At 52.5% G+C, this 27,327-nt stretch overlaps 1 protein-coding gene across 3 annotated transcripts in view; it reads left to right on the forward strand.

Annotated features, from left to right (window-relative positions):
* Positions 1–27,327, forward strand: part of CACNA1E (calcium voltage-gated channel subunit alpha1 E) — a 142,987-nt gene that overhangs the window by 76,510 nt on the left and 39,150 nt on the right. For all 3 annotated transcript variants that reach the window (XM_069789737.1, XM_069789735.1, XM_069789736.1), the window contains 12 exons: positions 5,519–5,622; positions 19,531–19,646; positions 20,680–20,733; positions 21,093–21,227; positions 21,514–21,723; positions 23,080–23,192; positions 23,453–23,565; positions 23,690–23,821; positions 24,144–24,216; positions 24,621–24,738; positions 25,065–25,132; positions 26,564–26,661. In XM_069789737.1, coding sequence (XP_069645838.1) covers positions 5,519–5,622; positions 19,531–19,646; positions 20,680–20,733; positions 21,093–21,227; positions 21,514–21,723; positions 23,080–23,192; positions 23,453–23,565; positions 23,690–23,821; positions 24,144–24,216; positions 24,621–24,738; positions 25,065–25,132; positions 26,564–26,661 — 1,334 coding nt within the window. The remainder of the gene's footprint in view (positions 1–5,518; positions 5,623–19,530; positions 19,647–20,679; positions 20,734–21,092; positions 21,228–21,513; positions 21,724–23,079; positions 23,193–23,452; positions 23,566–23,689; positions 23,822–24,143; positions 24,217–24,620; positions 24,739–25,064; positions 25,133–26,563; positions 26,662–27,327) is intronic.

Raw genomic sequence — 27,327 nt, forward strand, 5'->3', positions numbered from 1 at the left:
CCCCGGCTCCCCTCCTCAAGCTGGTGGGCAATGAGTGGCTATTAAAGGCACCCTGCACAGGCAGAACATGCTTTCTGTTTATTTTTAGGTAGGAGAGATTGAATTTTTGTGGTTTTTTGTGTGTGTCCCCCCCCCCTTCCCCTATAGCAAAGAAATCCTAAAGTTTCCCATGCGAGTGCAGCCTGAGGGAGGGTACGTGTGGGCTGCGAGCTTGTGCTTTGCATTCGACTCGGGTATATATTTAGATTTCTTTAGATTTCTGGCCCCCTGAGTGAGACCTGCTTTTGCAGCTCCCTGTGCCTTTTCCCGCCCTTTGAAAAAAAAAAAAACCAAACCCAAAAAACCAACACAAGAGCTGCTGAAAGAATAACCCTGTGCCAGGGGTTGAGAAGCAGGAGCTGATGAGGGCTCCTTCACCGGGTAGGGACATGCCGTGCCGGCTCCATTAGCCCATGCGGGTCCTGCTCCCATGCTTTGGTGGTGTCATTTATAGGATTGGAGGCTTTGCTGACATCAGGACGGGTTGTGTCCAAGATGTGAACGTGGTGGTTCAGCTCCGGCTGGGAGTCTCCACCGACGCCTTGGCATGAGAAACACCCTTGGGTGCATTAGTCCCTTGGGGAAACTGTGGCTCTTTAGTCTTCACCAACAAGCTCATATTGGTTGTGTTGGTGTCTCAGGTATGCCTGGAGGCAGTAGCAAAAGTGTTTCTTGGTCTTGTGGCCATGAGAGAGTTTGGGTGGTGGTGGTTTAGGCTGGTGGGGTGTGTAATGTAAAAGTGGTTGTCTTAAAGGTAATGGAAGAAGCAGCAAAGATCAGGCATCAGGTAGCTCCTCCATTTCCCAAAGGGCTTGGGTGAGCGATGGGACCTGGTCTGGTCCACAGGGAGCCAGGGACAGGAGCTAGAAATTTCGTCATTAAAGGAATTACAGTGTCTGTGTAATTTGGGGATTAAACTCCCGGCATCTATGCTGACTTCTGCACATGACGACCTCCTGCAAAGGGGGAAAAACCTATGGAAAGGCACAGTAGACCAAGGTGATGAACCACTGCCTACAGAGGGATATTAAGAACAAATGATGCCCCAAAGGGATTGGAAAAGGCGCTGCTCAGTCAAGATAACTATGTCTTGGTGCCAAAGAAGTTGGGAAGTGCTATGGGAGCCACCAAAAGTCATGTTGACACAGACCTCATGAAGGATGCTCAAAGGGGTGGTGAGCAGTTCCCCACCTCTGCAGATGGAAGCAAAGCACGGTGAAGTGATGGCTGGGGAGATTTGGGCACGGATGGATATTTCAGCCTGGCTATTGGTCAACACAAAGACAGAGGCAACAAAAGGCTGGATAGCAGGAACAAGGACACGGCCATGAGCGCAGCCAATGTGGAAGCCAAGCGCTGAGACCATTGCACCCATCAGCCCGGCACTCAGGATGGTTTCCCCCTCCCCATGCCTGGAGGGAGCTGGCACATGAAATGGCAGGTCTGGTAACAAGTATTTTTAACAACTCCATCGAGTTGGGGGAGGCACCATCTGACTGGAGAATAGCGAATGCGATGCCTATATTTAAAAGCGGGGGGAGGAGGGGAAAAAAAGTAAGGCAGGCAGGAATAGGACTGTAAGCCTGACCTCAATCGCATGCCATTTCAGAACAGATTTGGAAGGCAAAAGAGGAAAATGAATCATGGGTTTGCCAAAGGTAGGTCACGCCGGGCTAGCCTGGCATCGGAGACCTGAAAATGTGTAGAACTGCTTTTTGTAGTAAAGCTTTTGCTATGGGAAAGTGTTAATGAAGAGGAGAAGAGGGGAAGGAGAAGAGGAGCTCTGTGAGGCTGGCAGGGAAGGGAGCAGTGTAGGGATGGAGCTGGGTGGCATTGAGGGGACATAGTGGCTGGTGGCGACCGGTGGGGCTCCTCGAGGATGAGTCATGGGCTTTCCTGCTTCCAGCATCAGCTGCCTTCATGGAGCTGAGGGTACGGAGGCTGCCATCCCAGGCTAGAGGAGTTTGAGGGCTGGAGGAAGAGATGTGGGATGCAGTGAGAAATGGAAAACCATGTGCTTGTTGAGGAACAGTAAAGATATCTCCTAGGAGCCCAGGTCTTGCTGATTGGGAAGTAGCAGTGTGGAGGAGGAAGGGATGAGCGAGTGACCGCAGGGTGACCGCAGGGTCACTGCAGGCCAGCGGTGCCCTGGAGGAGGAGGGAGGTTTGTAGGCAGGATGGCAAAGTCTCGGTAGCATCATGCAGGGATGGAGTGGGACCCATCAGAATTGCTCTACTTGGGTCTCCTGTGTCCAGGGAAGATGAACTGAGCCTGGACTGGAGCAGGGAAGGGGCTACTAAGATAAAGTGAGGAGGGAGAGACAGTCATGGCTAGCAATGGAGAGTCTGGGGATGGCCATGATAGCTATCTATAAATACATCAGGATGGGAAATGGGAAGGAGAGGAGCTATTTCAGCCAAAGGCCAATGCTGACAAAAGAACAGAGTGGTACATAAAATGACCACAAATAAATTTAGGCTGAAAATTAGAGCAGTCATTAGAGCGTCTGCTTGAGGAGCCTTCTGGTGGGAAGAGTGAGTTTTTAAGGTAGAGCTGACATAATCTGGGGGACATAGTGTGACACAAGGGGGTCTGGACTCAGCAACTCTCTGAGACCCTGGCAGTCCATGTCCTCCCTCCAGGCAAACCACTGGCCTCCAGCTGGGGACCACGGTGTGTGTCAGAGCATTGGGGCTGACAAGACACATGGCCAGGCATGGCAGGTCCTTTGGTTTCCTGGGCAGACATGCTTCAGCTTTGGGAGCGGAGAGATGGGAATACATCCACTTCTCTGTGTGTGTATGCACACACGCTGTTCTGTGTGCTCGTGTCCTGCTGCGCTGGATGCTTTGTGGTCATGCTCTCCTCCACAGACTAGAGAAGCAGGGGAAGATGCAGAGCCTGTGAAATGCCAAGCCCCTCATGTTTCCCAAACAAGCCCCTTTGCCCCCCCGGCTGGGACCTCTGCAGCCTAGGTGCTGCAAAGGTACTGGAGCAATTCTTCCAGCAACTTGGGGAATACAAGGGCAAATTTTGGCAGTCGGAGTGGCCGAGCAGGTACCAGCTGACAGGCTGAAGCTGCTGCAGCCTGACTGGGCATCACCAGCTCCTGATTTTGTAGGGAGCGTTGGGATGTGCACTGGGAAATTTCATCTTGGGGCTGGGGGGGCTGCAGCAAAACTGGCACTGGCCAAGGGACCCATGTGGCTGCTCAGAGCAGGACTGTTCCTGGGGCTGCTGGCATTGTCCTGGGTGGCTGGGACCACCCCTGAGCTTGCTTTGGCCAGTGGTGTGTCCTTGGGTACATAGGGTCCATGGCCACAGCTCCCCATCCCCTCCCCTGCCTCAACAGTGCCCCTCCTGGAGCTGCTGGCTGCTAGTGGTGCCAGACATGTAACCCCCCCCAAACCCTAAAACCTGTCTAATCCCCTTTATCTCCACCCCTATGGCAGCTGGGTACCCAAATGCACATGGAAGTCGGGATCGCAGACAGCCTGTCCCATCGGGGTGCTGCCAGCCCCTGCCTCAGGTTTCCCGGCTGCAAATCCCCAGTGCCACCAGCTTTGGCTGTGTCCACAAAACACTGTGGGAAGAGGTGATCCGGGTGCTGCTGCTGGCATTGCTGGCTGATAATCCCCGTCTCCCACTCCATCTCCTGCTGAGCATTGCTGGAAGATGCCTTCTTCACCTGTAGGAAATGAGCTCATCTGTTTTGCATCCTCTGTGCTAAGGACCTTGGGGAAAGCCCATGGTTTTTGGGCAGTTTCAAAGGCGAGCGATCCTGGCACGGGTGGCAGGTATCCAATGGCATCTTGGCAGGGGGCTGAAGACCAGCCAAGCTTGGGCTGAGGGGTGCACAAAGCCTTGAAGACTAATGCCATGGCAAACAGTGCTGTTAGAGCAGAGCATGGTGGCCTGGGTGTCTCTTGAGGGTGGTGATAAATGTTGGCTGTGTGGGATCCCCATGCATCATTCCCACCTCCCTGCACTCGCTTCTCCCATGGCCCTGAGGAAAGGGGCTGGTGGTGGACCAGGGCTCTTGAAAGGGCAGGACCTCAAGAAGACACACATGGTTCCCCCGCTGCTGAAGGAGGAGGGCAGCGAGTCCTTCCAGATGCTTTCCCCAACCTCAAAATCCCTATTGCTGCTGTGAGCCAGGCGTTCCTCCGCACTGGGGTCTCTGCCTGCGGCATCCCTCTCCCGGTGCTGCGGTCAGTGCCTGCAGCAGGAGGTGCTGGCGTCACCCTTACCCTGCCTTGGGCTCAGTGTCGGGGTGGTGGGGACACCCAGCTGAGGTTCCTGCTGGCACCTTGGTCACTGGAGGAAGACTCCAGCACAGTGGCTTTCTCTCCCCCCTCGGAGATGAGCTTCTCCCCTTGTAGAGCCTCATCTTGGCTCCTGCACTGGCCGACCGGGAGACGTGGTGCCAATGACTCAGATGAAGATGAGGGCTTAATTAGCATGGGGAGAGGGGGGAAGAGAGAGAGAAGAGAAAGAGTCTTTCATTGCAACAAGATTGATACCACCTCCTCCAGACAGTCACGTTCTGCCGCATCACCCTCCAGCCCGGTGTCATGTGCGCCGTGCCTGACACCGGAGGACAAATGGGGCCTGGGAAGTGGCTGTGAGGTACAGAGGGGCACTGCTTTATTAAAAGCCTCAGTGAATAAATGTCTGGAGGTATTGAGCAGGGCTTGCCAGCAGGCTTTTTAGCTGTCGGGCTTTGCCCTGCGGTTAGAGCTCCCTTCCGCTCTCAGCTCCTTGGGGTTGGGGTAACGCATCTGGGGCGGGAGGATGGCTGCAAGGTATTAGCAATGATGCCATCAGCAAAATGCCCATTTGAAGGTGTGGGGCTTGCCTGCACCAGCCCCTTTCCCGCCGTGCATGGAAACACAAGCATCGGCTGCCTCTTCTTTAGCCACCAGCTTCTCTGGCTCTAAGGCACCTTATAAATCTTTCCCTCTTAACCTGTGCTGTGCTCGGCAGGTACCGCTGCTGCGGGGCTGCTTTGCCCTGTCTTGGTGGGATGCGCAGGGGAGCACTGAATCAAGCTGCTGGGGGAGGTACACTCAGGGTGGCCCCCGCACCCTCAGCACCCCAATTTTGGGCTGCAGGGCCCTGCGCCTCCAACTATAGAACTGTCTTGCAGCCCCTGCGTCCCTGTAGGGATGGTAGGAGGAGGCAGAGGAGAGTGGTCCTGCCTGATGAGGGCTGGAGACCATGGATGAGAGTGTGGCTGGGGCAGGATGCCGAGGGGCATCAGGCACCGCTGATCAGGAGCTCCCCTGCAGGCATGCCTTTACAGGCAGCACCTGGTGCCCATCAAGGCTCAGCAGGCATGGCCACATCACCCCGAGGAGCCTGATGTGGTCAGCCTGGAGGGAGAATCGCCACCAAGCTGAAGCTAACGCACCCTCCCTCTGCCCTGCGTGCTGGTGTTGAAGATAACGTCATACGTGTTTTTTCTTTCCCCTCTAGACCAATGATGCCTTAGGAGCCACCTGGAACTGGCTGTACTTCATCCCCCTCATCATCATTGGATCCTTCTTTGTCCTCAACCTTGTCCTGGGAGTGCTGTCGGGGTAAGCGAGATGCCATCCTTCCCCTCCAGGCCATGCCCGTCGCATGTCTCTGAGCCCCGAGGTTGGCCCCTGGTACTGTCATGCCCCCTCGGACCCCAGTAGCTGATTCCGCCCATGTCTTCCACTCCTGCCTGCCCCACAGCAAGGGATCGCTCCCTGGCTCTGCTTAGTTCCTTTGGTCCCCAGGGAGCCAGGAAAGGGGCAGCCTTGAAGATGCTTTCTTGTTGTATCACCTTGCTGATGAGCTCATGGTTTTGGTCACCTGCAAGAAATGGTCAGTGTCAATCTTCTGGCTGCTTGGGACCTGTCGGAGAGAGACGTGGAGGGGGGCCTTATGGAAATGTGTTTGAGTCCAGAATGTGTTTGTAGTGGGGTGCACATTTGCTGGCTGATGGAGTGTGGCACGCATGCGTTCGGACGGGTTCGGGGCAGGCGTGGGAGCGATGCGGGGCACCCCCATGCTGTGCGGGCCATGGTCTGGAGGATATGCCCAGTGCCAGTGGGGGATACACACTGGTGAGGGTAGGGGTGCCTGGGGTGCACGTGGACAAGATAGGGACATAGGGACAACACAACTGTCCCCGTTCCGCTCTTCCAGGGGAAAGGAGGTTTTAATCCAAGCCATTAAGCTGGGTTTGGAGAGAAAAAGGCTTCTTGTCTCCACGACAATGAACTGTGGTTGCGTCAGCACATCCTCAACTGGTGGCAGGGTTTAGTGCAAGGAGAGGGCATGCCTTCTCCTACACTGGGGATGTGGGCTCCTCTGCCCTTGCCACAGGTGGCAGTGGGGACCCCGTGCCCAGCAGCAGGTAATATTTTTCCTAATTGCCCATCATAGCAAAAAAAAAAAGCCACTGTAGCACTGGTTTGGCCACCTGGTGGAAAGCCCTTAGATGTAAGGATCAATGTGGAGACTGGCCCTGGTCCTCTCTGTCACTGTCCTAAGTGTCCCCCTGAGTTCAGGTGTGATGGTGGTGGTTTCAGGAGTGCTTCTGGAGTAGCAGGCTGGGCTTTGGAGTCTGTTGGTGGGTTGAATTTCCCCAGCTCTTAGTCTGGGGTCTGACTGAGTCCAGGGGCTCCAGGGATAGGCTGCAGGAAGGGCTTCACACTGCCTTGCAGGGAGGGAGCTCTTATGGAGGATGAAGACATCCAAGCAGTTTTGGGTGGCTTTTGAATTTCTTGTGCCACATCCAGCTTGGGGATTTGAGCAAAGTCCAACTGGGTGTCGGTGTCAAGCAGGAGCTTTCCTACAAAAGTCCAGAGAAGGAAAGTTAGGAAGCTCAGGGCTAGGCAGCTGGAAAAGCCCCTTATTGTGGTGTTGAATTGTGCCAATGTGGTGTGTCGTGTGGACACTGAGGCTTTTGGTGATGGTGTGATGCTGAGAGCAGCCTGGGGAAGCAGCAAGGTAGCACTGCTCTGGCCTGCAAGGCAGCCACTGGCAGGAGGACCACAGGGTGACTGGTGGGATGCCCAGCCCATGCCCTCGTCCATGCTTGGTGCTTGTGTGTGCCGGGACTGCGCAAGGCAGCTGTTCCCGCACCCGCCGAATTGGATGCAGTTGTCTAGGGCTCTTCCCAGGCGCCGGCTGGCATTTCGACTGTTTGTTTATCGTTAATAGGGTTTGTACTGGGGAAGGATGCAAGTGGGTGGGTGGCCTAATTGGCAATGGAGATGCTCTCGTGGCGTGCCAGATACCTAGGGAAAAGCGCGACTGCTCAGCTCCCTGGAGGGCTGAGCGAGGTGAGTGGAGGCAGCAAGCTGGGCTCTGCCACCCCATGGCAAGGCCACCACGCATGCCCTCCTGCCTGGCCACGGCCACAGACATCCTCTGTGGCTCGGTGGATGCAGTACCTCAGCGGTGGTGAGGCATCCTCTTGCCAAAGCTGCTGCCAGAGCCGCGGAGGGGTGCGACGCAAGGCGGGAGGAGGTACTTCTACAAGCAAACAATGCACATCCTTGAGTGCAATAAGAAGGGCTTCATTCCCCGCTTTGCTTGCTTAGTTTTTATTGTTTTTAACACTTCTCACAATCCTCTTGTGCTGGAAGAGAGCACTTGGCTCTGCTGTGGGAGGGGAAGGGTGACCTTTCCATCTGTCAGCCTCGGAGCTGGATGAGCAGGCAGGGTCTGGCGGGATCCCCCTGCACACCCCATGGCTGGGCTGAGCTGGGAGGGGAAGGTCACTCTGGGGATGAGCTCCATGGAAACACCTCCATGCGAAGGAAACCTTTCCCCAGCGTTACAGCACTGCTTTGGGGGAAGACAGGCAGCCATGCCCAGTTAGCTGAAATCATGGTCACTCTGTTAACTCGGGGCACAGCAGTGAGCGGCGAGCCCTGGTAGCCCGCTTGCAGAAACCTGGACCCACGTCGCTTGCAAACTGCACCATCTGCACCGGCGAATAACGAGGTCCGCTCGGGATTTTCAGCCTTCTCAGAGTTCACACTCACGAGCTGCTGCAGAACTGCCTCTCTGCCCTCGCTTCATCTCGGCAGCGGTTTTCTTTGGGGAAACGATCAAACACCCGAGGCAGGTCCTGAATCTGAAGAGGCTGCAGCAGGACATTTGTATGTTTAACTTGCCACCATGAGAAGTTTGCCGGAGCCCAGATTTAGCAATCTTCTGGTAGCAATGCGCATCTCTCCCAACAGTCAGTTCCCCAACTGTTAAGCTGAGGCATGACCTCCGTGATGTAAACAGCCTGGATCCATCTGCTCCTAAGCACAAAGTATGTGGGAGAGGAAAAGAAATGATTTCCATCATACCGAGGCTCCTCAGTTTTTCTCTCTAAATACTAACTCGCACACATGTACTGGAATTGCATGCAACGCTATTAAGAGGAGATGGAGTCGCTCCAGGCAGGGGCTTGGAGAGCCAGTTCTTCTGGGGCTTTGGCATTTATTACTGTGTCTATTAACTTTCCCCCTCTATGGGTGCAATTACAGATCAATTAATTCTAACTGAAAGCAGGAAAGAAAAAAAAAATTGGCCCTGTTCCTCTTTGAGAGCAGGTATGAAGCCCAAGGAGATGTGACTGCTCAGCTTTTAAAGCTACAGAAGCTACCGAAATAATCCTGGCAGCAGAGAGTCAGTGGGAGCAAGCGAGGATGGAGCATCAGCTAAAATGCCTTGTTTTCTGCCACGTGGCAGCCGGTGGCTTTGGGAGCTCGGGAAGATGCTGAGACTCATATCAAGTCTTGCAAGCTGCTAACCTGTGGCCTGAGGTTGGTGTCATCCAGCACCCTGCTGTGGTGGGGCAGGGTGTACCTGCAGCTCTGCACCTCTTCCCAGGGAAAACAGCTGTAATGCACAGAGAGATTCGCATGCTGCAGGAGGAGCAGGAGGGGTGGACAGGACCTCCTCCCACCCTGCGGCTGATGGTCCGTTGCGTGCAATGCCCTGTGGTCAGTTGGTTCTGAGTCAGAGGGATGCAGAAATTGCATGTGCCCTGTGCCAGAGATTTGCAAAGGTCTGCTCTCCCTTCTTTGTGAATTTTTTTTTTTTTTTTTTTTTTTTTGGCTCAGCAGTTTCTCATGTAGAAGAATTTGGATCTGTGTTCAGGCTGCATCTCCAGAGCAGCAGAGACCTGGTAAGGGCCATGCTGCCTCATCCCTGCCACCTGTGGCATGCGTGGTGCTGCAGTGGCAGTAATGCCATCCCAGTAACGATCACAGCTCACCACTGGTCCTTTCCTAACCACTGCAGAGGTCCTGCCTGCTTTGCCCCTCCTGGCACGAAGATGGCTTATGTCTATCTTGTTGCTGGGAGCAAGAAGATGAAAGAGTGAAGATAAAAAATAAGCCGTGCTTGGAGGTATAACGTTGAGAACTCATGTGGAGTTTCTGATACCAGATGGGATGTGTTTTGACTCTTCCATCTCCCTTTCCCCAGCCCCTGCAGATAAAATCTGGTTTGCAATTGTCCTCCACCATTCATTGCAGCATCTGTCCTCCTGTTGAGGGCTGGTAGACTCCTTTCACCTAACTGGTCTCATATTTCCAGCCCCTTTCCAGGGTGACAAAGCTACTGTAATCACTGGTATTTGTGGTCCGCAGCAATAGCTGAGTGAGTGCAGAGTGGAAGGGGATGCTGCCTGACTTGGGAAGGCTGGGTTGTTGGGTCTGCCACAGAGAAGACCTCTGGAAGCTGCTGGCAGAGCAAGAAGTTGAGCATGATGGCAAGAAAAATGAAATCCATCTGCCTTGTACCAAACAAGAGAGTAATTTAAATCCTCCTAATTGCTTCCACTCATCCTGGTGATGTTAAGTCTTTTCTCCCTTTAAGTCTTTTCTGCCCCCCACCCCCAGCTCTTGCACTAAGCCTTTGAAAGAAACGACTAATGTTATAATTAAAGGATCAATTTGGCAAGATTTCTTTGTCTTAAGATCTTCTTTCTTTCAGGTTGGGTTAACGCTGCGTTCCCAGTCTCCGGAGAGTTTTCTTCAGCTCCTTCAGGAGCCTTCTGTACCATCTCTGAAATCTTTTCACTTCACTTAATTTGAATTTCTTTCCCATCCAATTTTGAGGCATAACAAATGATGAATAAAATTAAGTTTTATAGCAATTAATAATACGGGCGTTGAAGGAACAAGTGTACATTTTCAGTGGAGGCAGGGGTTTTTTTTGCTGGCTCTACGCAAAACCTGGGCCCCGTGCACTCGAGTTGGATCAGGTGGTTTGAAGCCAAAAACACTGGGAAGAGGATTAATGTCTCAGAGGTAGGTGGTTTATGGATGGGAAAGTGGGGAGACCTGTCTCCACAATGCAGGAAGGCTTGTGGGGAGATTGTGAGGGACAGCAAGGTGCCAACAAACATGCCTGAGAAATATTGCATTGGAAGTGTGAAAGCCTGGAAGCATCGTTGTTGGTTTTTTTCTTTAATGGTTGTAGCATCTCAGGGAATGGCTCAGATGAGATGTAAAATGGTTGCGCCCATTGTGTTTTTGGGATTCACTAGCTGGAACCGCTTTTGAATGGAGGTGTGGGTGTAATGGGGAGGGGGGCTGTGATGCCTCCTGCCAGGTCCCCCAGCACCATCATGGGATGCACACTGGTTGGGCCACGTTTGGCAAGAAATGCCTTGTCGCTTTGTTCTGGGGAAGCTCTTGTGTCATCGACGTGGTATTTGAACATGAGTGAAGCAAAGGAGCCTTTGAGATCTTCATCTATATTCAGCAGCCAGGTGGGCATCCATATTCAATGAGTGCCTCTCTGCCTTGCTCTGCTGTACCACCTTTCTGCGGAGGGCCTCCAAGCCCTTTGCAAACAAGCTTCCTGACAAGAGACGCGCGTCTGGTGTGCCGTATCCCCTGGTGTTACAGGGAATAATGACTCCTCTTACAGCCAGCCGGACAGGATAAAAAAAAAAATCCACAACAAGGAGACGACTCAGTAACTTTCCCCTTTTATTTCTCTTTGCAAATTATTTGCCAGCGTGTCTCAACTGCTTCAGATTTGCTCTTATTTGTGCCTCCTTGCAAATCTGCTCTGTGGACTGCCCACTGTCTGAGGACTGTGGGTGAAAAGGCTCATTTTTGATCTTCTTGACAAAACACTCGGCAGATAGTTCTTGCTCACAGATTGCTTTTGGAGTTGTTTGTTCCAGATCGTTGTAATTTCCGCCATCCTGGTTAGTGGCAGCAATCGTGTGGCCATGGCTGCAGCTCTTTGACTTGGTGGATGGCTCTGGAGATGCCCAGTTCCTCCATGACCAACTCCATCCTTGCTGGGCTGGGCACTCCTGTTGCGTGAAGTAGACAGGATGCCCCAAATGAATCACGTAGCATTATCAGTTCTTTGTACAACGTAGGCGGCTGTTTGTTTGTTTTGCAGTGGCGGAGTGACATATCTAGCAGTTCCATTGTGGGTTTCACACTCGGTGTTTGGTTCTGAATTCATTGTATTTGTGTGTTGAAGGTGTCTATTAGAGTGCTTGCAAGTTCCTGGGAAGTTAACATGATGAAATGTTGAAAATTGGTGATTTTTCTTCCATGCCGTAACTCACCTGCAGTACTGGCCATGAACCTTTCATGTGCGGATCGCTGTCACTTGCAAACGGGGACTATAAAACTGTTCTCCGCTTACAGAGGATAAAAACTGGAGCATAGGAGGGAAGGGGAGGAGTGACATTTTCCCAGCGCTGCATGAGCCAGTGGGAGTGATTGCGAACAAAGCCCGGGGCTCTTGAAGCAGTGAAGCTGCACTGCTCATACCAGCCCTGCCTGATAAGAGTGGAATAAAATCCAGAGCTTCCATCTCTGCTTCTTGCTGCTGGGGCTACCAGACCCTCCACCACCTCTCTGTAGCTTTCTTGCAGCATGGGCTGACCATGCTATCGCTGCCTTTGGTGCAACATTGCAAACAATAGAATTCTCTGAGCAATGGGGACAGAGATGCAAACCTCAGTGTTGTTACCCTTGGAAAAATGTTGAAACTGAGACTCTACAACTGGAATGTCAGTGGCTCCCTTCTCCCGGTAATATTTATCCTCTTTGTCATTTATTTTTCTCTACTTCAAAACAATAAGCTCTCCAAACTGTTGGCTGCTCTGAGCCCAGCCCAAGTACTGTTGAAAACCTGTCTTTTTTTTTTTTAAGGTCACAGCAGGGTTGAGCTGAACACAAAGCAAGTGTCCATGCATGCTTTTCTCACTTTGATCATGGAATACTTCTTATTCTTGGAGAACATGCATGAAGTGTGTGGGGAGGGGCTGATCCCACCCTGAAATGCAGAGGCTGGACTAGACACCTGCATCTCTGCTAGGATCCATCGGTAAGGGACAGGCTTTGCAGCAAGGTACAGCTGATGCCCACCCGTGTTCCCAAGCAATGGGTGAGCCTGCTCTTGGATGAATGAGAGCCTGTTGACTGAAGCTAACTGTAGATGAGAAATAGGGATTACTGGAGAGAAGAGGGGAAGTATTTAAAGTCCTTGCTGTTCTGTGGGCTGTGTTCCCCATCAGCAGATGCAAAGTCTGAGTTCTCTTGTGTTTCTCACTGTTTTGAGTTATTTCAGTGTCTCCATTGCTGCTCTGACTCTCCATCAAACACCAATTATTTGAATTCTTGAACTTCATCTTCATGGCTGCCCAAAGCTTGGACCCGAGAGATCCCATAACACAGCTGGCCAATGGTGACCCTGTCCCTGCTGCTTTGGGCCCTACATGGAGCCACAATGGCCCATATATCTTTGAGGGACTAGCTTATAAAAGGAGCTCTTTAGTGCTGGGTATCTCAGCTTTGCTTCTGGTGGCTCCTCATCTGGAGCCCCTCTGTCCTCTCCCCACTTATGGAGACAGTTTCCTATTTGGGCTGCTTTCTCCCTGTGTATTCATGTTGTCATTGCCTGTCCCTTCTGCCTCTATTTTTGTTCACTTCTCCTGTTAGCGTGGCATGTCAATGCAAACTAGCATGATGAGGTCTTTCTGAATTGTTCATGCTGCTTGGTATCAATCCTGTCTAATACAAGCCCCTTTAGGACCTGGTAGAAGTGACAGACATCAGCAAGTACCTATAATACAATCTGATTTAAAACAGTCATAAAATCATAGAATCATAGAATACCAGGTTGGAAGGGATCTCAAGGACCATCCAGTCCAACCTTTCTTGGCAAAAGCATGGTCTAGACAAGATGGCCCAGCACCCTGTCCAGCTGAATCTTAAAAGTGTCCGGTGTTGGGAAACCCACCACTTCCCTGGGGAGATTATTGCAACGGCTGATTGTTCTAATTGTGAAAAATTTTCTTCTCGTGTCCAGTTGGAGTCTCCCCACGATTAACTTGTACCCATTAGCCCCATCTTTTCCACATGACTCCTTGTGAAAAGGGAGTGTTCATCTTCTTTGTAGCCACCCTTTAAATACCGGAACATGGTGGTAAGGCCTCCCCTAAGCCTTCTTTTCTTAAGCCTGAACAAACCCAGTTGTCTCAGCCTTTCCTCATATGCCAGGCTTCCCAGTCCTTTGATCATCTTTGTGGCCCTTCTCTGGACCCTCTCCAGCCTGTCCACGTCTTTTTTGTATAGCGGGGACCAAAACTGAACACAGTATTCCAGGTGTGGCCCGACAAGCGCTGAGTAGAGTGGGATAATGACTTTATCTCTGCTGGTGATGCCCTTGTTGATGCAACCCAGCGTCCTGTTGGCTTTCTTTGCCACAGCAGCACACGTTGTTCACTCATATTGAGCTTGTTGTCCACCAGGACCGCCAGGTCCCTTTCCACAGAGCTGCTCCCCAGCCAGGTAGATCCCAGCCTGTGCTGCTCTCCTGGATTATGTTTTCCCAGGTGCAAGACCTTACCCTTGTCCTTGGTGAACTTCATAAGGTTCTTGTTAGCCCACTCTTCCAGCCTATCCAGGTCTTCCTGCAGGGTGGCTCTTCCTTCCGAAGTGTCCACTCCCCCACTCAGTTTTGTCTCATCAGCAAACTTCATCAGGGTACACTTGAACCCATCCAGATCACTTACAAAGATCTTAAACAGCGTTGGGCCCAACATTGATCCCTGGGGGAACCCACTTGTGACAGGTTGCCAGTTTGAAAAGGAGCTATTTACCACCGCCCTCTGGGTGCAGCCTGTCAGGCAGTCTCCCACCCACCGCACAGACCACTTGTCTAGACCGTAACGCATCAGCTTCTCTAGGAGGAGGCTGTGGGAAACCGTATCGAAAGCCTTGGAGAAATCCAGGTAGACAGTCACAAGCTTTCTCCAAGGTAGAAGGTAACCATTAGCATCTGCCCCCTCTTAAATGGGACAGTGATGTAATGGGTAATCTCAGGGCTGGTATCTCCCAGCTCCCTCCTGTTTTACCATTCGATGTCGCCAACAGCTTGTCAGCTTTTCATTCCCCAACTCGTGTGTCTGCCGGCGCTCTATAAATGTGCTCTCTTTAGCATCATCAGCTGTACGCTCCGCTTCTTGCTGCAGCTTTGTCACAACACGGCGAACACGTAACTCTTGCCGAAGTACACAGGGATGATCAAAAGCTAATGACCACTGCTAAAAGGGAATACAAGAAATAGGATGTTTCTGTGTTCCTTTTTTTATTCTCCCTTGTCACCAGTTAGTGCTTCATGGGAAGACTTGTTTGAGACAGTCCAGCTTTGTAAAGGAATCATAGAATCATAGAATAGTTTGGGTTGGAAGGGACCTTTAAAGGTCACCTAGTCCAACCCCCGTGCAATGAGCAGGGACATCTTCAACTAGATGAGGTTGCTCAGAGCCCCGTCCAACCTGACCTTGAATCTTCTCTGACTACTTCTGGCAATTCAAGTGAACTTAAGTCAAGCAATTACCCTTATCCAAAAAACTTGTTGCCTCCTTCAAAGCAGACCTATGAAGCACATCTTCCCTCTGCAGAGGTTTTTGTACCCCTTTTGGACACCCTGCTCTAGCCTTTGCTGTTGGTTCAGTGCAATAATCTCGGTCTGCAATGCCAGTTCTGCTGTGCCTGCTTGCCACCGTCTGTTTAAGTTGAAGCACCAGGTTACAGACTGCACAGTTAGTTCAACAGTCTTACTTTAGTTCCTTTACACCTCTTGGGTAAATACCATCTGATCCCCCAGGTTTGCAACTGTCTCATCCGTGTTTCCCAAACCGTCTGTTGTCAGTTCTGTCCCATAACCTTCTCTGACACCCTCCTGGAGTCGAAGGCGGTTTTTCCTCAAATTGTGGTGCTCAAACCTGAAGCGGAGCCATGAGCTGAGACCCTGCGAGTGCTGAGGAGAGCAGCAATATTACCTGATGTCTTACAGATGGTGTTCCTTGTTATACATCCCGTTATATATGTTTTTTTCACAGCAGCATGGTACTGCTGCCTCATCGTCAGCATGTAATCCAGTATTTCTCCTCTTCCCACCCCATCCTTTCTGCTGCCTCATATCGTTTTCAGACCTGTTTGGTAAGTGGTTTGTTGGACGTGTCTTTAACGGTGGCAAAAGGTGACAAATTGATGGGTTTGAAGATGGTTGAGTTGTTGTTTCAAAGCATGGAAGACACAATATTGATGTGATCAGTGCTATATACCCACTCTGGACTCAAAGAAGCTCCAAAAGGAGAAAAGTGGGTTGCAGTATCTGTGATATTTTTTTTTTCTTAACTGGTTTTTGGTTTTTGGTTTTCTTGTGGTTGGGGTTTTTTGGGGGTTTGTTTTGTTTTGTTTTGGTTGGTTGGTTTTTGTTTTTTTCTGTTTGTTTGGGTTTGGGGTTTTTTTTTTTAGTTTTTTGGTTTTGTTTGTTTTTTTTTTTTTTCTAAAAAACAGGGCCCGTTTTCAAGCTGGATGCTTCCACATGCGTTCTTCTTCCATTAAAACCAGACCTGGGCTTTCCAGTCCTTTCAGCAGAGTGCAACAGTGTAGTAAAAGCATCGCTGCCCTAGTGTGAGCGAGGTTTGCCGGGGCCTGGGGAGGAAGGCGGCCGAGCACAGCGGTGTCCCCCAAGGTCTCCTGCCAGGAGCAGAGATGCTCTCAGGCTGCGCGAGGGGAATGCCAAGGCTGTAGAGGAGAATTTGCAGGCAGAGGAGGAGCGGACCATCTGTGCTCCAATTGCCCCAGCAGGCTGGGCACGGCGTGCGGATGGATGGTGCCCTTGCGTGCAGGAGGACAGATGGCACGCTGCTCCCCAGCTCCCACCGCCACCTTCAGCGCTCGCCTCCATTGCTCTCTGCGTGCCTTTGGCTTTATGAGGCCAGATGGAGAAGGGCTGCAATGGCACGGGGTCGGCACGAGTGGAGCTCAGCTGCTGTGGGTGGATGTTTTCGTGCTGGAGGCACCAGGGTCTGGGGCCAGGAGACCCAGGTGGACAAGCAGAGGTGTTGCCGGTGGGGACCGTGCTATCTGCTGGGGTCCTCTGAGTCCCCTTGCAGGGACCCCATGGGGCAGCACAGCCCTGGGCTCTTTGCAAGGCAAAACTGGGCCATCCCTGTCGATGTAACCCAGACATGCCAGGGAGCAGAGCCCTTCAATAGGAAGCAGGCGCCTGGCTCTCTTGGCGATGCGATGCTGCCCTGCCTGTGACTTGGAGCCTTCCCAAGTGGCTGTCAGTCACCGTCGCTGGCCCTGTTCTCACTCACATACAGTATTATCTCTACCCGCTGCTGCAAATTGGCTCTGAGCAATCCTTGATCTGTCAGCATCGCCTACCCACTCTCAGATGTCACCAGCCCCCGCTGCTGCCCTGCTTGGTAACGTGTCTCTCTGAAATGTAATAATTCATTAAGTTGAGCTTAACTTTTTTTTTTTCCCCCTCCCCTCTCTGCCACCCCTTACTCCTTCTAATGGACAAAAGCAATTAAGCTCCATTAGGGATCAAGCGTGTGGGAAATGTCTCCCTCAGAGACCCTGCTGCAGCTGCACAGGCCTTGTCCCTGCATGCGTGTGGCACCAGCTTCTTGCAAATTAGGGCTCTGTGAGCAAATGGTTGGGTAGAGGGAAATGGTGCTTGATGAGGGGGACGCTGGAAAAGATGCTCCCATTCCCTCCTCTGGGAAAAGGTGATTTGAGGCTCAGCTGGTCCTCCTGGCTGGGTTTCATTGTGGACACATGATGATGGCTTCTCTTGCCATGCAGCAAAAGGAGGCACGAGCCTCAGCAGAGGAGGAGCTGGAAGACAGAGGGATGGGCGAGCAGGAGGCAGCAGAGAGAGGACAGATTCCCAGCTGGTGTAAATCAGGGGAAGCTTTCCAGGTGCTCCCGGTTGCAGAATGTATCTGTAGGGTCTGGCTGGCAGAAGTTCTGCCAAGGTGCTGGCTGTCATGGGGTTACGGCCCATGGGGCAGAGGTTCAGCACATGGGAGGACCAGTGGACCAAACCAGAGGGAGGGAGGCAAATTTCCTGCTAACTGTGGCTGCAGATGGCATCTTCTCATTTCTCAACATCCCAAATTTCCTAACAAAGGCTGGTGAGGGGTGATGGCACAGCCAAAATGGTCCTGCCTTTCCTCCAGCTAGGGCAAGGAGGGTTTTTGGCACGGCATGCCCAAAACAGAGTGCGTTTCGCTGTTGGCTGTAGGAGGTCCTTCCTTCTCCCCCGTCTCCTCCCTCCCTCCTTCCCTTCACTTAGGCTGCTTTTCTCTTCCTTGCCTTTTGTTCTCTCCCCCTTCCCTGCCCTAGGAAGAAAGTCTCATTTCAGTCTGAAAGCCAGCGATGGAGGGGGAGAGTCATTTGATGCTTAATGCCAGAGAGGCAGGAAACTTCACCTTCCTGGGGTGGAATTAAAAATGCTTGAATTGTCTGGGGATCTTAAACAAGAGATGCAGGGAACATTCAGGGCTTTTCACACAAACATGTACATACACACACACGCACGCGCACGAAAGCCCACACAGCATTGAGGGTGTAATAGCTCAGCTGGGGTAATGCACTTGAACTCTTTCTGCAGCAGACAGACCATTTCTTTCAGTTCTTTTGACTTTTTTTTTTTTTTGAGGCTGGAGATTGCTGCTAGTCTCCAGGGAGAGAGACGTTTGTCTTGCAGAGAGAACAGTGCCATTTGTTCTTTGTAATCACGCTTCCCTTGGAGCTCCCTGGGACCGGGAGGAGGCTGAGGGCACGAGCTGGGTTCCTCTGTGCAGCTGGGACTCTGTGGTCAGTGGGGCTTGAGGACGGGACCCGGAGCTGCAGCCAGCAGATTGCATCCCCCTGATGTTGTTGCAAGGAAGGAAGGGTGTGCTGGGAGACCATCCTGAGTGAGAAATGCTCCCTGTGTGCAAATGTGATCATCAATAGAGGTAGAAAGTGCGGGCTGAGATGCCCCAGGTACATGGTGTGTGCGAGCATGGAGTGTGGGACCTCCTGGAAGCAGGTCCAGCAGTGTCATCTTACATGTCGGGTGGGAGGTTGCCTACAGTGCCACCCCTGCGTTTCCTGCCAAATATTTCCATTTCTCTGTTTGTGTGTGATGGCCTTTGCATACATGCTTAGGGCTTCAGGTGCTTCTTCCTGCAGGGCGGGTGAAAACCCTGCAGGGCTCTTCTGCATATGGCCACAGTTGTGCGTAAACCAGAAGGCAGACCATGCTTACCAGCATGGTCTTGTGTTTTAACTGCATGTGAGAAGGTGTATATAGCCCTAGCTGCATATGGGTGTCTTTGCACAGCTCTGGGCTGAGCTATAGGTGAAATCACATGTCTTATGTACTGAGGAGTGTGTTTATGTGTGTGCTTAGGGGTGCATGTGAGCACATGGATGCTACTACATCTGTGCACCACACGTGTTAGAGGCTGCGTGAGCAGTGGGCACGGAGTTAGCTCTTGCCAGTGTTGCTCAGCATTTGACATGCCCTTGCCTGCACAGAGCCCGTGCAGTGCTGCCTGCCCTCCTGCCCAGTGCAGAGCTGTGCTAAGCTGTTGTCTTTCTCTGGACTGGTCATCACACCTGGACAGTTTGTGTGAGACACTAAAGTCCAGAGAAGGACAACAGGGATGTCTCAAGTCCTGGGAAAATACTCCAAGGAGGGACTGGAAAGAAAAGGGATTCAGAGGAGATAAAGGCAGGGGACAAGACCTGCCCTCTTCCATCCCCTTGTTGCCTCCCCACAGTGCCTGGTTTTTATTCCCTGATGGGATACACGGAACCTGAGCTGGTTCTGGAGTCAGGTGGCCCTGGGAGCATCCTCCCTGAACAGCAATGGCTCCCAGCCGGGGCACACAGGCCTGAGCGACCGAGCAGCGGGTTTTCTCACGTGCATCCACACCTTTCCTCCTGCAAAGAAGCCTCTCCTCCTCTCTGATCATTCACCCATCCCCTGGCCATGCTTTGGCTGGGGATGGCCATGCACCTCCCCACCATGAACCAGCAGCCCTTGACTTGTGTTCGCCCTTGGTCCCTGCCTCCCCTCCCGCCCCCGCGGTGCCCCAGGCCCCTGCGCACCCCGATGCCCCCCAGCTCTGCTCTCACCACCCCCCCTCTGCCCTTCCCCAGGGAGTTTGCCAAAGAGCGCGAGCGAGTGGAGAACCGCCGAGCCTTCATGAAGCTGCGGCGCCAGCAGCAGATCGAGCGGGAGCTCAACGGATACCGGGCCTGGATAGACAAAGCGGGTAAAGGCTGGTGGGCCGGTGGGGCTCCCAGGGAGGGTGGCGGGCACTGAAGGGTGCTGGTCATGCAGAGTGGTGGGGATGGGAAAGGATGCCCGAGCATCATCCAGTGCAACTCCAAAGTTGCATGAGTACTCACATGGTGGTGTTGGGTGCATGGGTGAGCTCAGCGCCAAATGGTGTGGTGGTCCGGCCAGGCTGCAAGCAAGGACATGGCCAACAGCTGATGAAACCTCATGTTCTGTGGCACGAAACTATCATATTTTAAACGAGGCATATTACATCTCCAGGGGAGGCTGTGAGCATCACGGCTGTGAACTTTGCTCTGCGATGATTTCCTTTCTTTTGATGTTTGCTGGAGTCCGCTGCAGTGGTGGACAATGGGAAAGTAGAGCAGCGAATGGTGTCAGTGGTTTTCCAGCTAAACCTGCTCCTGGAGCAGTCTGAAGGAGATGCACTCACCAGTTCCCACCTTGGGGCTCCTGGAACTGGGCAAGGGCTGGGGGTGGTGGAGGTTTCCATGCTTCCTGCTGACACCCAGCCAGGCACGACAGCCCATGGGTGCTGGTCGCCAAACTGCCACAGCCTGTGTCCTTGCTTGTCCCTCATGGGGATCAGGTCAGTGCATTCAGCTCTGGGAAGGGAAGATTTACACTTCCATCTAGCATTCAGACTTGAAAAAGGACAGGTATCTTGAAATGAGCCCTGAGCCCCAGACCTCAGCTTTGGTCCTGGATTGGGATGTTGAGCCCCAGGCCTGTCTATGATGTTCAACTTCTTTCGTGGGGTTAATTACAGTGGAGGAAGAAGGCTTGATTACAAGTGATTTTTCTTTCCGATGCAATGTGTGGTAGCTGCCACTTGCCACCCTCCAGAATTTGCTTTTGGACACTTAACCAATCAATACTTGATGAGTTTGCAACCTAGAGCAACGACCTCCAGGCTGGGCAAATTGCTTAGGTACAAGGCAGTGAGATCTGATGTGTTCAGCCAACGGTGTCTTGTCTCCTGATGCTGAACTGTGTGTTTTTTGTAGAGGAAGTCATGCTGGCTGAAGAGAATAAAAATGCTGGGACCTCAGCCTTAGAAGGTAAGACAAGTAATGCCCTGCCTAAAAATCTGCCTGCCCTTCCGCCTGCCTGCCTGTAGCTTCAGGTTGAAACCCTCCAGCTGTGATGGGAGGTCTGGGAATGCCCCAGTGGGGTCTGCAGTCCAAGAGAAGGGTGTGGGGAGGTGGATTGACAGCATAACCCGTGAGAGAACGTGGAGGCCAGGAGGTGTCCGGTCCCACACAAGAGGTAGCTCTGGACTAGGGTCACCTGGGTATCTCCCTCCTGTTACCAGACCTGAGTTAGCTAAGTACTGATCACCAGATTCTGGTCCAATGAGCTGGCTACGGGCAGAGTTGGGCCACCGTGGCTCCAACATCCATTTCTCTTCCTTTCCCAGTGCTCAGGCGAGCCACCATCAAAAGGAACCGGACAGATGCCATGAACCGTGACTCGAGTGATGAGCACTGTGTCGATATCTCCTCCGTGGGCGAGCGGAGGCTGGCGCAGAGAAGACCTCTTCATCCAACCTTGGGTCAGTGCAGTTTGGAGCTTGCTTCCCCAAAACCTCTGCCAGGGTCACACCCATCACCTGGAGACTGTCACAGATCAGCCATCTCTGCTAGTTTGGCAGCAAAGGGGGCAAACCACCTGCTGCCCCCTCTGCCGCATAAAAACTGTCTGGATGAGTCGTGTCCCACAAGAGCAGTGTCTGTGAGCCGTCTGTCCTGTCTCATGTTGCAGTGAAGGCTGGAGCACCCAACTCCTTCTCTCACCTTGACTGGAGCACCCAACTCCTTCTCCCCCCTCTTTTCCCTTAGGTAACCCCTTGAGTCACTCTGGCCTCAAAGGCGCCAGAGTGGATGGTGCCTCCTACTTACGGCACAAGGAGCGACTCCTGCGCATCTCCGTTCGCCACATGGTGAAATCCCAGGTCTTCTACTGGATTGTCTTGAGCCTGGTGGCTCTCAACACTGCCTGTGTGGCCATCGTCCATCACAACCAGCCAGCCTGGCTCACCCACTTCCTCTGTGAGTCTCTGGGCTTTGTGTAGGTGTGAGAGCACTGTGTGGGCAGACAAAACCTCCTGCAACCTTCTTATCTCCAGCGGCCAGAGATTGCAGCGTGCCCTCGCTCCTTGCCCCAGGGCATGTGGGGATGAATCCCACCAGAGTCGTGCTGGTATGGAGCTGGGTGGGGAATAACCTGAACTATGTTCACTGTTGATAACAAAGGACCGTGTACAGCCATTTAATTCCACTTTGCCCTTGGCCCTGTGGCCACTGATGGCTGTCTCAGCCCTGTGAGCAAATGTAGAGGAGTTTTACTGGCCTTACGCCCTTCAGGTCCAATGTGTTGGTCAAGAGAGAGAAACAGACTGCAGGTCTCAGTTGGGTTTATCCTAAAATCGTGAACAGTGATGATGAAAAGCTTGCTGGAGATCCATCTTTGAATGCCTACAAGCAATTGCTGGAAAGGCATAAGTTTGCAGGGATGGGGGTGGTCATGGAAGAGCTCTTTGGTTAAAGTTTTGGTGCAGAGCATGGCATGCAAATCCCAAGCTCGAAACCAGTTACTGGAACATGCCCAGGCCCACTGTGGGCCATGGTACAAGGTCAGGTCTTGGAGGCAGTACAACCATGTCTATTCTAGCATGGTGCTAACTACAGAGCAGCATCGTCAACCCCATGGCAGCCGTGTGTTACTCCTGAGCTGCTGCAGTAGGGACAGTGCTGCTTTCTCAGCTGTGTTATTCATACTCACCTTGAAAATGTCCCTGTCAAGCACCGGGCCTGCCCATATCTGCATTAGCATGCTCAGGCCTGCTGGGATCCCAGCATGCCATGGTGTGGTATGGCAGCTGGTCGTGGTGAGAAGCATCTTTTGGACAAGGTGAAGAGCCAGACTCTTGCCTGCTAACATTTGTGAAATAGCTGGAGAAGCTTTTCACTGGCTCTTGGCTGTTCGGCTCGGTTACCCTGGCCAAGTTCCAGCCGTGCAATGATTTAAATCCAGGTTGCTAATATTCCCCTACAGTGTCATGTGGTTAATGTCTTTGCAGATGCCTCGACCACTGTCGTATAATGCTAAAGAGCTGCTCTGCTCCATGCTGGCCATCTCTGGTCCTCTCAAAGCCCTGGGACACTGTGGTGCACCTACTCTGAAAGATTAACTTGTGGGGTTGGTGCTCTGTTATATACAATTTAGGTCCTTGCAGACAAGGTTCCCTCATCCCATACACTGGCCTGAGAGAGCTGGGGGAAGAAGTGTGGTCCTCAACTTGTCCCATCTCTGCAGTGTGCTGTGTGGGCTACGGGTGGATGCATGCAGGATGATCCTCACAGCTCAGCATCCTGAGGGTGGCTCATCTGGGTTTTCTCTTTCAGACTATGCAGAGTTCCTGTTTCTTGGGCTCTTCCTCCTGGAGATGTCCTTAAAGATGTACGGGATGGGGCCACGCCTTTACTTCCATTCTTCCTTCAATTGCTTTGACTGTGGGGTAAGTGGCCTCAGACACACTGTGGGTGTGTGGGGAGATGTTTGGCAGGTGTCTGCAGTGCAAGACACCAAGGGGGAGAAGAATGGACGGCCCGTGGAGTGGGCAAGGGAACCCTTTCTGCTGGGACAGCCTGCCCATGCCAGACGGAGACACCAGGTCTTAGGCAGGGTGTTGGGTGCCTCATCTTCAGGCATGTGAGGGTTTCCTGCAACAGCCCATCCTGAGCCTGTCTTTGACTCGTGGTTGTGTCTGCTTCTCAGGTCACAGTGGGAAGCATCTTTGAAGTGGTTTGGGCTATCTTCAGGCCAGGAACCTCTTTTGGGATCAGTGTCCTACGAGCCCTTCGTCTCCTGCGAATATTTAAAATAACCAAGTATGTACCAACTGTCTGTGCCTGTCAGCCTTCATCTCAGGCTGTGGCTGCAGCCCAGATCCAGTCACCTCTGCTCTCCTATTAGCATCACTGGGAGTGCTCCAGCACTGTCTCTGTTTTCTAGGTACTGGGCATCCCTGAGGAATTTGGTGGTCTCGCTGATGAGCTCCATGAAGTCTATTATCAGCTTGCTCTTCCTCCTCTTCCTCTTCATTGTAGTCTTTGCCCTGCTGGGAATGCAGCTCTTTGGAGGCAGGTAGGTTGTTTTAAGTCTGGGGAAAAGGAATTTCTTTGCCTTAAAGCCCTCTTATGTGCCTAGGAAGACTGTACCCTTGCCCCTCAGCCTGCTGCTAACAGTGGTACCTCTCCCATACAAAAGTCCCTGCTCGGCCAGGTGCCTCAGGCTGTGTGGGTCCTTCTGGCCAGGACACATTTGGTTCTGGCACCAAATGCTCAGGAGACCTTTCTTAAAGTGGGGAAAGGTCCTCCTAAGCACAACAGAGCTGATAGCAGAGCAGTCAGGGATTTGATCACCTTGGTACTCCAGCCCATTTATGTCCTCCCGGTTCCACTTCCAGGTTTAACTTCATCGATGGGACGCCATCAGCCAACTTCGACACTTTCCCCGCAGCCATCATGACAGTGTTCCAGGTAGGAGCTGGGCTGCAAGGGGACACAACCAAAGGGGTTTGGGACTCTCTGCTTACTCCCCTCCTGGCTGGAAGGGGCTCTTTAAACCAAATGAGTTGCCCTCCAACAGCTGTTGGGATATAACTCACTTCCTCTCCTCCTGTATAACAAAGCAGACGACAAGAGATGGAAACTCTTCCACCTCCATTATGCAAGGTGGAAGAGTTTTAAAACTCTTCTGAGGAGACCTAAATCCTCAGCAGTGTCCAGCATCATCTCCCTCAACTGCCGCAGCTGTAGAGCTGGGTTACCCACTCCACAGGGTCTATGTGCTTGGCTCCTGCGCACTGGGGGGATAGATCAAGGGGACTGTCCAGGTGACAAGAAGGTGTGGGTGACAGAGCTGATGGCTTGCTTTCCTACAGATCCTGACAGGTGAGGACTGGAACGAGGTGATGTACAACGGCATCCGCTCCCAGGGAGGTGTTCGCTCAGGCATGTGGTCCTCCATCTATTTCATCGTCCTCACTTTGTTTGGAAACTGTATCCACCTGGCTGCTGTGCTTTTAGTGGAGACAACCCCATCTCATCTCCTTCTCTGGGGGCACCCCCCTCCCCACGCACCGCTTCTTCCTCTTCTCCCAATTGAGGGAGTCCCGTCACACGTGTGGCAGCCCTGGATATCCCAAACGCAGAGAAGGAGCTCTCTGGAGATGCATTGAGGGCTGTATATATGGGATGGGTGAGAAGTTTGTCCGTTTGGCTGCTCCTCACTGAGCTGGTGAGGAGCTGTCAGGGCCACCCTCCCTTGGTGGCTGCAGACACCCATGTCCTTAACATATGCCTTGTGCATCCTTAGCTGCTCACAGATACTCTGCTGAATGTGTTCTTGGCCATTGCGGTGGACAACCTGGCCAATGCTCAGGAGCTCACCAAGGTACGTTCTGGTTGCTTCTCTTTCTTCTCTTGCTGGTGTGAAGATAGTGAAGGATGGGGCCAGCAGGAGAGGCACTGGGAGCACCACCTGTGACTGTCCTCACTCTGGAACTGGGCCCACCTTGTCCCTTAGCTCAGCCTGCCTTGAAAAAGAGGTCCGATCAAATTGGAAATGGGAGCTCTTCCTCCAGGAGGATACACAGGGTGGTCCCCTGAAACACAAACCCATATCACTGGGCAAAGCCAGTTAGACTTTGATTCAGGAAAGTTCTTAAACTTGCCGATCTCGTGTCTCTCCAGAAACACCCCCGCTTCCCATCAAGTGTGCCTTAACTGTTTCTCCACTTAAGCTCCCCAGTTTTGTTTGCCTCCAGTCAGATTTAGATAACCCTCATCTATCTGATGGGGTCTGATGCAGGGATGGTTATTTGCCCGAGCACTCTGGAGATGCGGAGTGGGAAGCGCTTTCCAGTGATGTCAGTATTTATTCCCCATCTGTCCACAGGGCAGTGGACATGATTTAGGATGCAATTTAGGATGGTGCTTGAGAGGTTATTTGGCTTAGCTTGTTTTTAAGACCGTGCAGGGAAATATTTGGGGAATGCTAAATTGTTGGGACACCATCTGGATAATGGTGAGTAGGCAAGAGCTGCAAGGGTCATTGCTGCTCCTTGGAGGGGACCAGCGATCCTGTGGTGCCCATTTTTTTGCAGAGCCAATGCCTGTTACTCAAGTCCTTGGGGTTTACTGAGAGGCTTCCATGCTGGTGTAAATCTGACCTGTTAGCAGTGAACGAAATGGGGCATGGTGCTCATTTGCCTGAGGGGTGCATGTGGGGGTCCCTGCCCTCCCTCAGTGGGTGCAGGTGGCACTTGCAGGGGCTGCAGGCTGCCGCTGGGGTGAGAGGGGTGGGAGAGCCCCATGGCATATCAGCAGCATCAATTAAGGGAGCGCTGAGTTTTTGAAAAGGCTGAATGCACGCTAATGACTCCTAATGACATTTTTTGCTCTGGAGACACAACCATACTCATTAAAGCAATACGGTCTCTGCTGGGGTCATTCATGGATGCCTTGCCTCCCACTCCATCGGGGGGATGCCTGTCTCGCCCCTGTGGCTGTGAAGAAGGGAAGGCTGAGCTGGTCTACGCCGTCTGGGGCTGTTCTAGCGTGCACAGCCCGGCTCTTGCCTGGAGTGGGCTGGGTTCACTTATTTCAGTAGTGCTGACGCCTTCAGTAAGATCTGGCGTAGTGGGGAAGTTGCGTCCCCATAGCACAAGGAAAATAAAGACTGTCTCTGGAAATACAGGTCCCCCTTTCTCCCACACGCCTTGGCACCCAAGATACCCCCACATATCCTTCACTCCTTCTGATGGCTGCACCTTCCCTTGAAACCCCAGCATCCCACTAAGCAACTCCCCTTTTTCCTCCACAGGATGAGCAGGAGGAAGAGGAGGCCTTTAACCAGAAGCACGCCCTTCAGAAAGCCAAAGAAGTCAGCCCCATGTCTGCCCCAAACATGCCTGCTATCGAGTGAGTGACCCCCACCACCACTACCCCGGTGCCCCCCCCCTGAGCCCAGTAGGGCTTCTTAGCAGGGTGGATGGAGAGCTGAAACAGAGCCTGGCACAGCTGGTTATGGGGCTGCCACAAGAAAAAGAGGTCCCTCCCTCTCCGGGTGTCTTTCTGAGGATGGACGGAGATCTAGAAGCGTGCTCCCCCTGAGCAGCAGTGCCTTCGGAGAGGTGCCGGAGCAGGGATCAGGTCACCCCGCAGGACCTGGGGTGGCCCACCTCTGCCCCAAGCAGCAGCTTCAGTGCTTGGGCATGGCAGAAATACACTAAAAGAGGCTTTCTGCCCCAAAAGTACAGCTCAAACGCTGCAGGCTGCTGCTAGGGGTGGGGAAGGAGGCTGGGGAGGAGGAAGGTATTTCTTGAGGAGGGGTGATATTTCTTCCCGGGGAGTGTTTCTTCATGGCAGAGCTGCGGGAGAGCAGCCAGGGCTGGGGGAGAAGGGATCAGCAGTGTCACAAGTCTCCCCCGGGTTCCTTCCCTGGTAGCGAATGCAGTTATGAGAGATGGAGCAGGCTTGCAAAAACACATTTGATTGTACAGAAATTTGATTTGGGCAAGAAAAAAAGCCCCAAGCCACATAATCCCCTGGCATGGTGTTAAGGAGCCTTGTGTCTGCGTTTCAGCA

The sequence above is a fragment of the Haliaeetus albicilla genome, chromosome 8, assembly GCF_947461875.1.
Source record: "Haliaeetus albicilla chromosome 8, bHalAlb1.1, whole genome shotgun sequence".
Taxonomy (NCBI): domain Eukaryota; kingdom Metazoa; phylum Chordata; class Aves; order Accipitriformes; family Accipitridae; genus Haliaeetus; species Haliaeetus albicilla.